This window comes from Protomyctophum bolini (assembly GCF_963924005.1).
Source record: "Protomyctophum bolini genome assembly, chromosome: 9".
Lineage (NCBI taxonomy): Eukaryota > Metazoa > Chordata > Actinopteri > Myctophiformes > Myctophidae > Protomyctophum > Protomyctophum bolini.
The window spans coordinates 35,706,829-35,721,139 of record NC_137870.1 but is presented as its reverse complement, the minus strand read 5'-3'; the positions used below and the strand labels follow the sequence as shown (position 1 = coordinate 35,721,139).

At 43.6% G+C, this 14,311-nt stretch overlaps 1 protein-coding gene across 1 annotated transcript in view; it reads right to left on the bottom strand.

The window, feature by feature from the left end:
* oafa (OAF homolog a) overlaps positions 1-14,311 on the bottom strand; it is a 34,702-nt gene that overhangs the window by 4,310 nt on the left and 16,081 nt on the right. The window contains exons 2-3 of the mRNA XM_080771987.1: positions 4,024-4,158; positions 1,805-1,985 (exon numbers count right to left, since the gene is read on the bottom strand). Of these exons, the coding sequence (XP_080628113.1) occupies positions 1,805-1,985; positions 4,024-4,158 (316 nt within the window). The remainder of the gene's footprint in view (positions 1-1,804; positions 1,986-4,023; positions 4,159-14,311) is intronic.

The window sequence follows — 14,311 nt, the reverse complement described above, 5'->3', positions numbered from 1 at the left end:
CCATCAACATTGTCTCCCGGATAATAGTGCTGTCACAGTACTATAAAGCTGTCATAGAGATTCTCCTCGCACCCCATCATTTGCCAATCTGTTGGTGTAACGATGCAGTGCCTTGTTGCAAATAACAGCAATTTCATCAACAGAACTTTTTTCTATGTATTTTTTATTAAAATTATCAGGCTAAGCAGAACAGGGTCACATCAAGTGCTCGGATCATAAAAGGAATAAGGAGGGGGGAAAAAAGGGCTTTATCTTTTTGCTTGAGGATGAAACGTGTTTTTCAAAAAAGAGAAACGTGGAAACTGTGAGGAAGCCTTTTGTATGTGCACAGATAAGGGGGAGGGGCAGGGATAAGAGAGAGTCTAATCTTATCCACAAAGCCGGAGTGAGTCCGCCCGGTCTGCACTTCACAGGAGGAACCGAGCAACCGAAGTAAACACTTGAAGTCGTATCATTAAACTACAATGAGAAGATACTGTCTCAAGAGGTGTTGAGGAGATTTGGACAGGAAGGAGACAGAGGGGAGACCACGAAGAGGGATTGCAGTGTGCGAGTGTGTGACTGATGGAAGAGACAGAACTTGCAACAACATCCTGAAACACTTTTAACCCATTTAGGCCTAACGTCGAAATAAATACAAAGTCTTCTGAAAAAGAAGACTACAAGCTCATAGCGCGCCACCGAGTGGCGCACTATGAGCTTGTTGATCTTCTATTTTTCAATAGCTAAAGTATAACATAATGCTTAGTTAAAACACCAAAAGGGGTTCCCGTCTAGAATTGGTTAAACCCCCAGCACACATTAATATGTCATATTTATATGCCTGATTTATACTTAGTCGCATGTATGATGGTGTCACGTGCAGAAAATAGCCGATCTACAAGCTCCCAACTACTACTACACCACTTCCAGTATGACGGAGCATAGTGAAAGTGACACTGATGGCCACTAACCTTTCTCCATCTCTGGTGTAAATTGTCTCACGGGCCTCGCTGGTTCAGACATTACTTTAAATAACTTCCTCCATTACACAATTATGCAGCTTTTGTGTCTTGATTTTTAACCACTTTACATAAAACCATCTCAACCAATCTCACAATGCATTGCCATTTCTCCCTAAAAGAAATCTGAATAAGGCTTAATTAAAGCTTTAAGTGGTAAAATCAAGTGAAGTTCAGTGTCTGGGTTTATTTAATAGTTTGCTTGCTCCTTGTATAGTTCATGTTCTCAAAAAGAAACTTTAATTCACTTTTTTCTTTCTTATTGATTTAAAGACTTTGCACTATTTTCCTGTTTTCTTAGTTTTTTATTTGACTAAATATTGGTCAAAACAGTGGTAAATCGGTGGTCTGGGTCTACTCCAAAAATCGGGTTCGAACCCAACGATCTGTCCTCTGACGGGCTTCTACTTGCAACGACATCTGATATAAAACTCCACAAACAGAAGCAGCTTTTACAAGCCGGCATGGAGCCAGCCAGCACACACTGTTATGTAATACAGCGGTCCCCCCCCCTCCCTTTAAATATAAATTGCATACGCTATATAGAGACATATATTTCCTATATACAGTATATGCACATAATATGAACCTGATATGGCATATATATATATTATATATGCAGCATAGGCTATATTCTGCATATACTTGCCATATATAGGCATAATATATTTAAAATAACATAGCACCACCATTAGCCTTTTCATGTCGCACACCCCCTAGAAGGCGCTCGCGCACCACAAGGGGTGCACGCACCACCGTTTGGAAACCACTGATGTAATACATGGTTCATAATGACTGCTGACCTTTCTCCAGCCAGTGCTTGACGTCCGTCTCGCGGGTGTACACGGCCTCGCGGGCCTCGCTGCACATGTTGTGGAGGTGGGAGCTGAGCTGCGAAGCCCGGCTCAGGTTGACGGCCACGCTCATGGTCAGCTGCTCCAGTCCTCTCCGCTCCTCTGCCAAGCGGATGGCTTGAGGGTTTTTCTGACAGAGCCACAATGAAAGAAAAAAATAACAATCCATCCACCCAAGGTCAATCAATACTTATCAGAAACCTCTTATCTCCATAATGAAACAGTTTTTTCTTAGTAAATGAACGCCCTACTTGATTTCATTATATACTACGGTGTCACACAAAAGCATCAAAAGTATCAGATGGACAAGCTTGAAGCACGGTGGGAAGCGACAGCGTATGAGTTTGTAGATCTCCTGCTTTTGCAATTTATTTCATTGTAATCCTGAAAAGTAACAGTTTTTGGACATATGAGGTTTCCACCCGACAGAGACGTAACTTTCCCCATTGTGGCGACTTTGAGCTAAAATGTCTCATCTCTCCAATCCCAATAATAATTAGGGGTGCACGATTATGAAATTATGACCGATATCCGATCTCCGATTATTCGCAGGGTCATATCTGCCGATACCGATTCTGACCGATTCCGATATTATACAGAGGACCACAATGGAAACAAGCCTAGGCCCTATAGGGGCTTGGCCCAAAGCCTGTTAATAAAGTATTCAATCAATCAATAAATATACTGTTTTTCCAAGTGTCTGTTTTCAGTACTGAACGAGATGAGCACACAAATTAAATGTAGAATTTAGCCATTGACGGTCACATTATAATCGCGTCATCAATATCGGTGAAAATAATCTGGATTATTTTAAGACCGATCCGATATGGTATTTGTGAATCGGCCAATATGGCCAATTCCGATAGGCTACCGATCATATCGTGCTTCTCTAATAATAATGTTCTCTATAGAGGGTATGCGCATGACATCATCATCAAACCAGGAAGTTATGCAGGAACGCCTACTGAGTGGCAAAAAACTACTTTCTGGCCTCGACAGCCCATTCATCCACACAGAAAAGTCATATCTGATTGCATTAAACAACGTTAAACAATGTTAAACTTAAAAAAAAAATTATCTGCCGCTATGCACTTTATTTGACATTGCTCATATTTGTCATCTCTGATGTGTTTTTCATTGTTTCTTTCATTCGCTATTCTTTCTCCATTCTTTACAACACCTTCTTGGAACTGAAAATGCTTGCATGACTAAGATTTTCACCCACGTTGTTAAACCTGGGATGTGACAACAAATTGGTATCCGACTTGGTAAATAAATGCTGGTGTCGAGTCAGGCTACACACCAGAGATGTAGCCACTTGTAGCCACCGAAGCAGAGACAATCTATTCTATTAATAGAGTATACCCAGCCAGCTGTCTGCTATCCCATTTAGCATTCTTCAAATGCACAGATTCAAGTTCAAGAGTGTTCATTTGTCTCTCATACAGGTACAAGCAGTGATCTGTCTGTGTTGAATACTCCTAAGAACATGAAGAAGACTCCGGTACACCATTAATCGGTCATCATATCGGCATCGCAATGTCGGCCTTAAAAATACAATGTCGGCATCGAACAGATATCAAAATGACATATCGGTTCAGACAATATATTATTTATGTCTGAATGTGAATCTGAAAACGCCTTTTTGAGATGAAGGCTGCAGATTTAATCAGTGTTTTCTGGGGAAGCTTTCCAACAAGCTGGAAAAATGTAGCATAAAATACCACATTTAAGTGCATATCGGTAGGCCTGATAAGGCTTTTAGAGGTCTGGACCCAGACATACATGATGTTGCTCTGGTCACTCTGGATTAAGAGCGTCTGCTAAATGCCTAAATTGTAAATTGTAAAGTAAACCCCACTACTGGAAACTTGTATCGCAGCCAACATCGGTATCTGATTTGACCACGCTGTTAATCAATAATTGGATATCAGCCAAAGTTCAATATTGCATATCCCTAATGAATATGCATTTCAATATGTGGTATGACTAACTGGAATTATCTTTGCGAGAATATCAAACAGTTCAAGCACTGCTATAAGCACTCATTCACTATTAGATGGACAGTTGACTATGGTGCTTTATTTTATAGGATGTCATTTTTAAATATCACCTTTATTATGATTACACATAAATAAACAAATCAAAATATGATATGCTTGCTGTACCTGTCTGAGGCGGGCCATGGACTCACTGGGGATGATCTCGTTGTGGTTGAGACGTGAGATGAAGCAGAGGGCCTGGTACTGGTTCTGCCCTCTCTCCAGCTCCCCCAGGATCAGCGCGCGGAATATCTTCACATCCTGAAGACAAGACAGACGAGGCAGAGAGGGAGGAGGTTGAGTGCATAAATAAAATTACTTTCAACAAGGCAGCAATGGCGCCGTGATTAAACGCGGTTTGTGCTAGGCAACTATTTATGTGGATATGCCCCCTGACTGATTACAGCGGCTACGCTTTCCATTTGTTTACTTAAAGGTCTCACTTTTCCAGACGCGCAAAGTAATTCAATATGTGGAGTTTATATGGATGGATGTTCAAACAACTGTCTACTAAAAAGGCAGAGAGAACTTTATGTTCGCTCTTAATAACAGTGCTTCATCCGACAGTTTGAGGATGGGTTTTTTATTCATCTGCAGGCCTGCTCTGACAGCATTGTTCCATTCTGGCTCTGCTCATTTGTGCTGTCAATGTAGTGCTTTAAAGCTGCAATCTGGAACTTGTTCCAATGACTGAAACCTAGTGCGTTAATACAATATAAGTGGTTGGAGATGGTCTCCTCACTCTTCCATTGAGACATTTAGACCCCTGGTGTCAGGTAGGCCACCCACCTACTGGCTGTTGCTAATGTAGTACGGCCTGAAGCTCATAAGAACCATTTGTCGCCGTGGCAGAAATTTAGTCCGTTTGACTAAAATAAGAGTTACGGATTGCAGCTTTAAGAAAGGGGCATCTTGAGGACAATGACATCATCGTCACAACATCATCTCTAGGGTGTCCCCAGTCAGTGTCTGAATCGTTTGAGACGCTGGTTCAAAAGCGGTTTGTGGAACAAACACAGAACGCAAAAGGCAATAAATTAAAATGATGTGAGAATTAGCCAGAAAATGTTGGTAGGAGTTAGCATGAGATAGAGTCTGCTGACGGCCTCTGGGAAATTAACCGTTTGAACCTCAGCGCCCCCTTTTGTTTATTGGGGGGGCTTTGAGGACACGCAACACAACGTGTCATGTTTGTGAGTACCAGGTACCAAGGAGTAGGACAAGTACAGTTGTAACTCAGATCCGTTTCACTAACAACAGAGGCTTTAGGACTGGTTAAGAGTTCTGAGAGGACATGCAAAGCATCATGGGAAGGCTCTGACAGTGCAGAGAGGACGACTACACACACACACACACACACACACACACACACACCGCTTTTCACAGGCCTGTATGAAGCAGACAGAGTAGGAGAGGCTTCAAGTCTTCCACTCACCGCCTCTGCCCGGAGCAACTACACACACACAAACACACACACACAACTCAGATAAAGAAAAGGCCAAAGAGAAACTCTTTTGTTTTCCGCTACCACTCTTCGTTCTTCTTACTTCCTCTACGCGCATCTGTAAACACTGGCGAGGAAGTGAATACAACGTGCCCCGGAGCTCGTTTACGTTCATTTCCTTTGTTGTCGTTTCTAGTCTACCTGGCACGAACCCTCAGTTTTCTGAACAACTGCTTTTAATTCTGCCAATGAACAGCGCTAACTTACTAGTTATGATGAGGAACACAAAAACACAACAACTCGACCTTTGGAAAAAGCTAACTGGAGCAAATATTGACATAGTTGTCGGCGGCAACGTTATAGCTTCAAAGGATTCCTTCACACCTCCCCGTCGACAGGCTCAGCAGACACAGGCTGAGAGACAGACGGAAATAAAGGGAAAATAAGACGGATCAAAGTGCATCGCCTTGGGCCTCGAAAACAACCGATGTACAAGATCACGACACGTTGCAACGCGCCGTAGCCCAAGCTTGTATATTGGCTATTTTTGCAGCGCAACAGAGTATTAAGTGTTGTCAGACGTAACTGAAGAGTCTACTCCACTGATCTTCATACAACTGAAACACTACACAGTGATGATTAAAGAGAGGCATGCCACGAGTGAGAAGACGCGGACGCGTCACAGTGAAGACCGACAGACCTCCAGAGAGGAGACACACACGGGGAGGCCATGGCCTGTGGACCTCCCAGACAGCACACACACAAGGCATTCTGCTGCGGCACTGTGTGTGTGCGTGCACATGTGTGTAAGAGCGCGGGGGCAGAGGCAAAAAAAGGAGGGGGAGGGCATTCCACACACACACACACACACACACACACACACACACACACACACACACACACACACACAGCTTGCCCCAGGGCTTTCTGGGTAATTACAGAGGAGGCGAGCAGTGTTCCAATGCGGTAGCACACGCTGAAGACACCAATAACTCTTCCAACACTCAACCACCGCCAACCACCACCACTGTGTTGTGATGTGATATGTGTGTGTGTGAGTGTGTGTGTGCGTGCGTGCGACTTCTGATCACCTGGTGTCTTATGAGCACACTATCTTCAGTTGTGTAAAGTAACTAAGTGCATTTACTTAAGTACTGCACTTAAGTCCAATTTTGAGGTATTTGTACTTTACTTGAGTAAAGCTAGAGGCGTAAAAACCTTCTCTTATGGGGGGTCCTATTTTCAAATGGGGGTCCGCGGGCTAATGAGTGTCATTTTGGGGGTCCTTGACATGAAAAGGACCCCCTATACATTTTGACCATTTGAAAATAGATCTTCAAAAGATCTTTATACATTTGAAAACTTTCACTTTTGGTATTTGGTATTTGATGCCAATACATTTGTACTTTGATGCCAATACTATATGGTTAACACACCTGTGTGAAGTGAGGGACACATCATCATCATCATATACAGTACATCATCTAATTTCAGCCAATCACAATTTGCGTCCTCACTTTTGTCTTCAATGTTTGTGTTAGGACAATGTTAGTGTTTGCACTGCAAACCAACAATACTGGACATAGGAGGGTCATGTTTAGAGTCCTTTTACGGTCACTATACAAGCGTGATAGTGATTGTAAGCCAGGTTTAGCACCAAACAAAAGTTGAACTGCTGGTGACAGAGGATAGATACTGTGGCATGTCTAGCCTATACAGAGTGTGTGTCTTAAAACAATATTGTTCTCAAACCATTACATTTCAAAGTCTTCCCTTAACTCTGACAGTATACAAATGGAACTAACTATTTAGTTGTATACCGTCAGAGTTACAGACATGGTTTTAACCCATTATGAGCGGGAACCCCTTTTGGTGTTAGCATTATGCTATGCTTTAGCTATTGAAAAATAGCAGATCTACAATAAGGCACGACTGACATAGAAACAACATTTTTAGAATCTGATCTCAGGTCAAAATGGGTTGAATAGATATAGTGAAGGAGATAAGAGGCCTTCTTCCATTGGTTCAGCAGCATACCGTACCATGTCCTTGCTGGAGGATAGCCTACAAAGACACAGCCATGGTGATACATCAGTGAGCTGAACAGTGTGGGTGTGTGGGTGGTGGTGACAGACTCTGGTAATAAACTGCTTTTGTAGTCGGAAGAAGAATTCGTCTGAAAGTTCTATGTGGCTCAAGGTTTCCATTCCATAGCTATAGGTCTCTGTATTTAGTTTAAAGTTACGGAAAATCATACCATATCGGTCAGGTGTCCAAAATAGTTAATTTTTCTCCCCAGGTGTTTTCTACCAGTGCCAATTGCGTAAGCTGTAATCCTGGGCCCTGCTCTCCCTCTGCCAACCTAGCGAGAGCCCCGAACTGAGCTTCCTTCAATGCATATGAAGAATGAGCAGGCCACTTCTTTTCACACTTTTCAAAAATAGCAGACCTTTGTAGATCTGCTATTTGTCAATAGCTAAAGTATATTATATTTCACGTATACTGAGCCCCACATGGGGATGGCTTCACACAACATGGGATCTGTACGGCCAGCCTGTGTGACGTCACGTCAGGCAAGGTTTCAGTCCAATCCGAGCCCCGTTGACTTCCATTCTGAAATGGAAAGCTAAATACAATTTCACAAAAATATACATGCTTCTGGGGCCTACTGGCAATGTGCACATGAAATATGGCGCAGATCGGTCTAGTGGTTTGTGAGATTCACAGACAAACACACACAATGGGTAAACGTAAACAAAAAGTCAGATGTCGGTGCGTGCTCCTTGTTGAAAGGGGATTCACGCTCGCAGTCATATCATTAAACAAACACTGCTACGTGCTGCCACACATTCAGGTCACGCACCTGCATTGATTTCCTCTTGACCTTTGTGACACATGCACATTGCACACTTCAGTCAACAACACTCGATGTCATGTATATTAGATTTAACCAGTTATTGCAACAAGTAAATACGAGAGCTGGCCTGAAGCAAGACAGTGAATTCAGTTGAGCCTGTGTGCAAACAGTCCTGTTCAATATCACCGTTGAGCCAATACTCTATTCAAACCGAGAAAGCATCTTTGTCATTTTAGATTTCTTTGGCAATTCAATAATAGTGAAAATGTGTAAAAATGTATGAATATATATATAATTTAAGCGAACATTTTCACTTAAAATCTTTGATTCTGGAGGTCGCTGGAACAAAATATTTTCAGATGGGGGTCAGTACGTGGCTCTGTTGCACTTCACTATGTAATGTCCTCTAAATCAGCACTTATAGTTTCTGAAATACACATTAAAACTCCCGACTGATTCGACTAGATAAATCCTGAGTCTGGGACAGCCTTAAGCACCACTGCTTAGGGCTAGACAAATACGTTTTTCCTGAAAACTGTTATGATTTAGAACATACATGGGAAACTGGCGGCCCGGGGGCCACATACGGCCCTCACCTTCACTTAATGTGGCCCTCAGGTTAATATCAGAATACTGATATACTATTGATTTGCAAATATGACCCGCTTTAATTTATTCAGTCTAAATGAATAGCTTAATGAGTAGTTGTCTTTTTTTATGTCCAATGTATTTGAAAAGAAGGAGGTTGTCAAAACTAGCGATAATAACAAATGCGACCGAGGGTTCCCGGTTTGGGGTTTTGAAAATAAGTGTGGCAGCATTTAGAAGCATTTGGATGATTACAAACACTTATTCAGTCTGCAGACTAATAGGACAGCTGATTACAGCTGGGAGGAAAGCTTATGACTCCTGCGTCCTGCATCATGAGCCAACTAAACACTTCATTCATAATGTACCTGAAATCAGACTACAGTATACCAGTGTCAACGTGGCTATCAGTCTCACACGTTGTGAGTCTTGTGACATCATGACACTTTTCAGGAGGTGGATTATACTGCGCTGCATGTGAGCAGCCATGAGTTCCCATGGCTCCTTCAAAAGGACAGTGGGAGGAAGGCGTCCAAGAAGTCAGCTTCATAAATCAATACTGTAGTGTGTACACAATGCTGCAACGCACTGACTGCATGTACTCCATCTACACACATACGCAACACTGCAGTGCATACACGACTACTATACAAAACGCTGCAGTGCACAGACATACTAGTTACGTACAGTCGTACACGTTATTGCATTAAACATCCATCAGTGGTTCTCAGCAGAATCCTCTTAACTCCATTCTCCATTGTGATTTTACGAAAAAAGCGTCACACAAGTTGTAGATCCACAACGTAGAAACAACACATTTTGAGCTTGTAGATCTGCTAATTTTTCTTTTTTTCCCCCTTTTTTTTAATCCTGAAAAGTTTTACTTTTGGACGGTTTCCACCCGACGATATGCCTTAGGTAGGGTCTCTGACTCGGACCACAATCTAAAATAGTCAGTGTTATCGACTCAGAGAGAGAGAGAGAGAGAGAGAGAGAGAGAGAGAGAGAGAACCTTACGGGTTCATTCTGTTCCTCATTCTATTCTTTTACCTGGGGACGCACGGGAACCCCCTCAAGGAACCCTGTGGGGTGCCCCGGAAAGCTATTGAGAACCACAGGACGTCCATACATGCATAACTGTGAGCTAAACGAACAGTTCCCAGGCTCCAGCCGTCGACGGAATGGGAGAGGTAAGTGGCTAAAAACAATAAAAATGACGATTATGATAATAACGTGAATGTCCGGAGGGTTCGAGTGCTGTTCAAATAATGAACGTGAGCTCTTCAAAAACAAACAGAGCAATAACAATGACATCATCTGCACTAAAAGCAGTCGCATCGAAGCTCTGTTTGTTTGGACAAGACCAGACACCCATCTGTCTGCCTGTCACCTCTAGTGTGCCAACTAACACTTCAATTCAATGGAGCTTTATTGGCATGAGAAAACATACGTTTACATTGCCAAAGCAAGTGTAATTAAAAATATAATAAAAACTCGGGAAAGTATATAGTTGGAGGGATTTGGAGCATTTTGTAAACACAAGTATTGTGGTATAAAGCTTTTTTGGAACAAATAGCAATGTTTTGCACAAATTTGCAGTCACTTTGGGACTAATAGCGGCACTGGCTGGCTGGCTGGCTGTCTGGCTGGCTGGCACGCACTTGTGTGTGTGTGTGTGTGTGTGTGTGTGTGTGTGTGTGTGTGTGTGTGTGCGCACACACACACACGATTTTTACATTTCTTTGACGATTTTGACATTTCTTTCTGACATGCGTCAGGCTCAGACACACTCGATCACACTTGCCCAGTGTGATCGTCTCACTTGCAGGTGGAAGTTGTCATTGTGGGGTGTTAGGGTCACACCCCTGGTGTTAGGTGTGTGACATCTTTTCATGGATCTTATGCATCTACCACATTGTCCCATCCGCCATCCATTGTTCGACAGTTTCCTTACATATAACTTTTGGCTGTTATCAGATGAAATCTTTTTTTATGTGGAAAAGGGAAGGGTACATCTCCTTGTGCTGCAGGGAGCGCTGAGCCTGTGTGAATGGTCCGTCTCTGTCTTTCTGTTTTTCTCTCTCGTTTTATTTGATCTATTTATTGTTTTATGAAAATCTTTCTCCTCTTCAAACAACGCAGCATTTTTCTGACTGCTACACGAGGGTACAGACTGCTGCTGCTGCGCCTGTTGTGCGGGTTTCTCTCTGCAGGAATAGTTTGCAGTAATAGTTTGTGGCTGATGTGTTGCCGGTGCCGCTGCAACATTTATGCGGCGCTGCTAGTCTCATGCTGTCCGTAGGGGCGCACGATATGTACATTTTCAGTGCAAAAACTCCTCTAGTCCGGAAACCGTCCAGGCTGAGATCAATTTAAGTCCCAAATAGATATTTAATAGTCCCTAGGACGTCGGGACCCCCTTAGTCTGGAGCCCTGACTGTCACACACACACATTCTTCAGCTCTAAAATAAGTCTGATCGCTGAATAACTATTTGCTCTTTTTATAGGACAGAAATTTTATGAATGCAAATGTACCTGTCAATTTCTTACAGAAAAGAGCTGATCTACAAAGCATTGTTTAGCTTTGTTGGAGACCTATAGCCGTCATTGATCCAGGCGACGTCGTCTGAAAGGACCTTTAGGCCTACTCAAAAAATAAATAATCATATTTCTAAACCATTCATCTTGTGAAGAACCACAAACAATCCTCAAATTCTACTAAACTTCCTGGATATTTGGTGCTCACAAGTACATACAATTTGCCCTTCTGTTACAACTCGCAATTTACACACACTCTCACTCACACACACACACACACACACACACACACACACACACACACACACACACACACACACACACACACACACACACACACACACACACACACACACACACACACACACACACACACACACACACACACAGGGTGAATTAAATGCTTCGCTATGCACTGGGTGTGCAACATGAATAATCAAAGGAACTCCTGCAGAGTAATATCCAGACAGCGAGGGAAAGTGCTGAGCTTCACTGATCAAACAGAAAACATTCTCTTTTGAAATGAGCTGCCAATACAAGGCAGGTTGGTTAATGTTTTGATGGGGGAGAGATAGAGACACCACCAGGTGAATGCCTCCCGACAGCCGAGGAGAAGTGCAATCCTGCTGGGCGGTAGCCTCGGAAACCGAGTCGACTTCAATTCTGCATAGAGTAGCGCAAACGCCGATCACTCTCTGCTGATTTCTGATCGTCTGCACCTTTGTTAAATTGACGCACACATGTACACACACACACTCCTCTCTCTCTCTGTCGCTCTAATTAATCAGTTTCATGTCACGCAGCTGTGTCTAGATTCTCCCGGCGGGAGCTGCCTATGCCATAGAAAGCATAGGTGGACCCCAGGCTAGCTGGGCGGTAACTCAGAGAGACCCTACCATAGAGCTATGAATAATAGAGACGGCCACCGGTTCCCATCCACTTGCACCGAGTTGCTCACCTCAATGCATGAGGCGTTTTCTCCACTTCTTCCGGGTTGGGAAAGTGGTTGGCTATACGCCAGGGGTTCTCAACGTTTTTTGGCTGGGGACCCGTCCACGGAAATGCTTTGGCCATGTCTTGCATGTCTGCATTCAATTCAACTGAGCTTTCATGATCACGTTGGGCCATAAACGTGAACGAGCACCGCGAGTCATTCGTGCGCATTGGCCCAATAATGCCGCTCAAGCTGCAGTAAAGCTATACTTTCGGCCTCCATGTCCATTTGGCTTCAGTGTTTCCTCTCGGTGGTCGGGCCTGGGACCCCATGGGTCCCATTTTATTGATGGGACATAAATAGATGAAGATAAGACAGGAAACGGAGAGAGAGAGAGAGAGACTGGGAATGACACGTAGCAAAGGTCATCCGGATCAGGGGCTCGAACCCGCAACACACTGTCAGGCATGCGGCTATATGTGGTATGCACCTGGACCGCTAGGCCAGCGGGCGCCCCTTGTATTACTGCTGTGGGGCATGCAGAAACCTCAGACTTGGAACAGTGGAACAGCTTGCCGAACTGCTATATATTTTTGTATTTGAATCCTGAAAAGTAACAAAATAAATATGCCTTTTTTTTTTAGTTGGGAGAATTTGAGATTTTTGGAAAATGTATGACATGCCTAAAATAGTTTATGCCAGTGTTATGCCAAGTGGATAACTTAACTAATGCCCATGCCAGGACTGTGTGTGTGTGTGTGTGTGTGTGTGTGTGTGTGTGTGTGTGTGTGTGTGTGTGTGTGTGTGTGTGTACGGCACGCAAGTGGTGTGCTTGCAAACCATCTCCTGCTGGCAGTCCTCGTTGCCCCTGTCCGGTGGGGACAAAACACAGATTCTGTCAAGAGCGGACAGCGGAGCTCCCAAACGACCCGCATTATAAAACACAAGACTCAGGGCTGTCTTAAGTACCAGGTCTTATTACTTAACTTAAGACCTGGAGGCGTGGGCAATGCTCTTTGGCCACTCAGAATAGCCAAATGGCATTGATCACGCCTCCAGGTCTTAACTTAAGTAATACGACCGGGTACTTAAGACACGCAAAATACAGCCCAAAGAGAACACACGCCGGCAACTCTGAATATAAAACACATGACAGTGTCCTGATACTGCAATTTTATTGCTGTATGCAAGTTTAGTTCACCTTACATGCACCCCAAGTAACCACCGTTTAAAAAAGATGACTACTTCACCGAGGAGTTGAAAGTGATTTATTTTCGCCCCCAGGGTCATTTTCAGTCACGTTTATTTCCTCAAGTAGTAATATAAGGCCTATATCAGCAAAGTGCGTCACCCCCAGGAAAGACCTTTCCACATAATTACATGAAATTAAGGCTTTGAACAGGCCAACATTCAAGAGGAAATCGCCATGTAGCAGCGGACATTCAAAATTAAAAAGGGAGGATATTTTCCCTTCTCAAAAAAGGTTAGAGGATTTCATGCAGAGAAAGAAACGGTGGGTCCTTGAGTCTGCCACCGACCAGGATTGTGTAAATGTCAGCTCAGCAAGGAACACAACCGCCGGAGCAGAGATTCCTCAGCGCTGCTCTTTGACACCAGGGAGTAAGACTTGGTAGACAAACCACTGCTGCTGGCCAACAGCCAAACACAGTGTGCTCTGTATTCATGCGACCTGAGTAATGGGTCAAACCCAGAGTTACCAGGGTTGGATTTTCACTATTTGTTGCACAACTTATTATACACGGCTAAAAGCCTGATTTATACTCAAGTTACACAACGCGTTGGCAGCTTGTATAGATCTGTTATCAAGACTGGCACGCAACCAAGTATAACTGAGGCTTTAAGTCACTGGGTCTCAACGTCGTTTCCGGGGACCACCAGGGTCCGAGATCCGAATGGCCCCTTACGGGTCTGTAACTCTGACGGTACGTTTTAGCAGCGGGTGAGCATCGGCCGACACATGGCCCAATCGTCCCAAAAGATGAATCATTTGTATCTTTTCGGGCGACGTTGCTCCACACACTTTTCGACCAT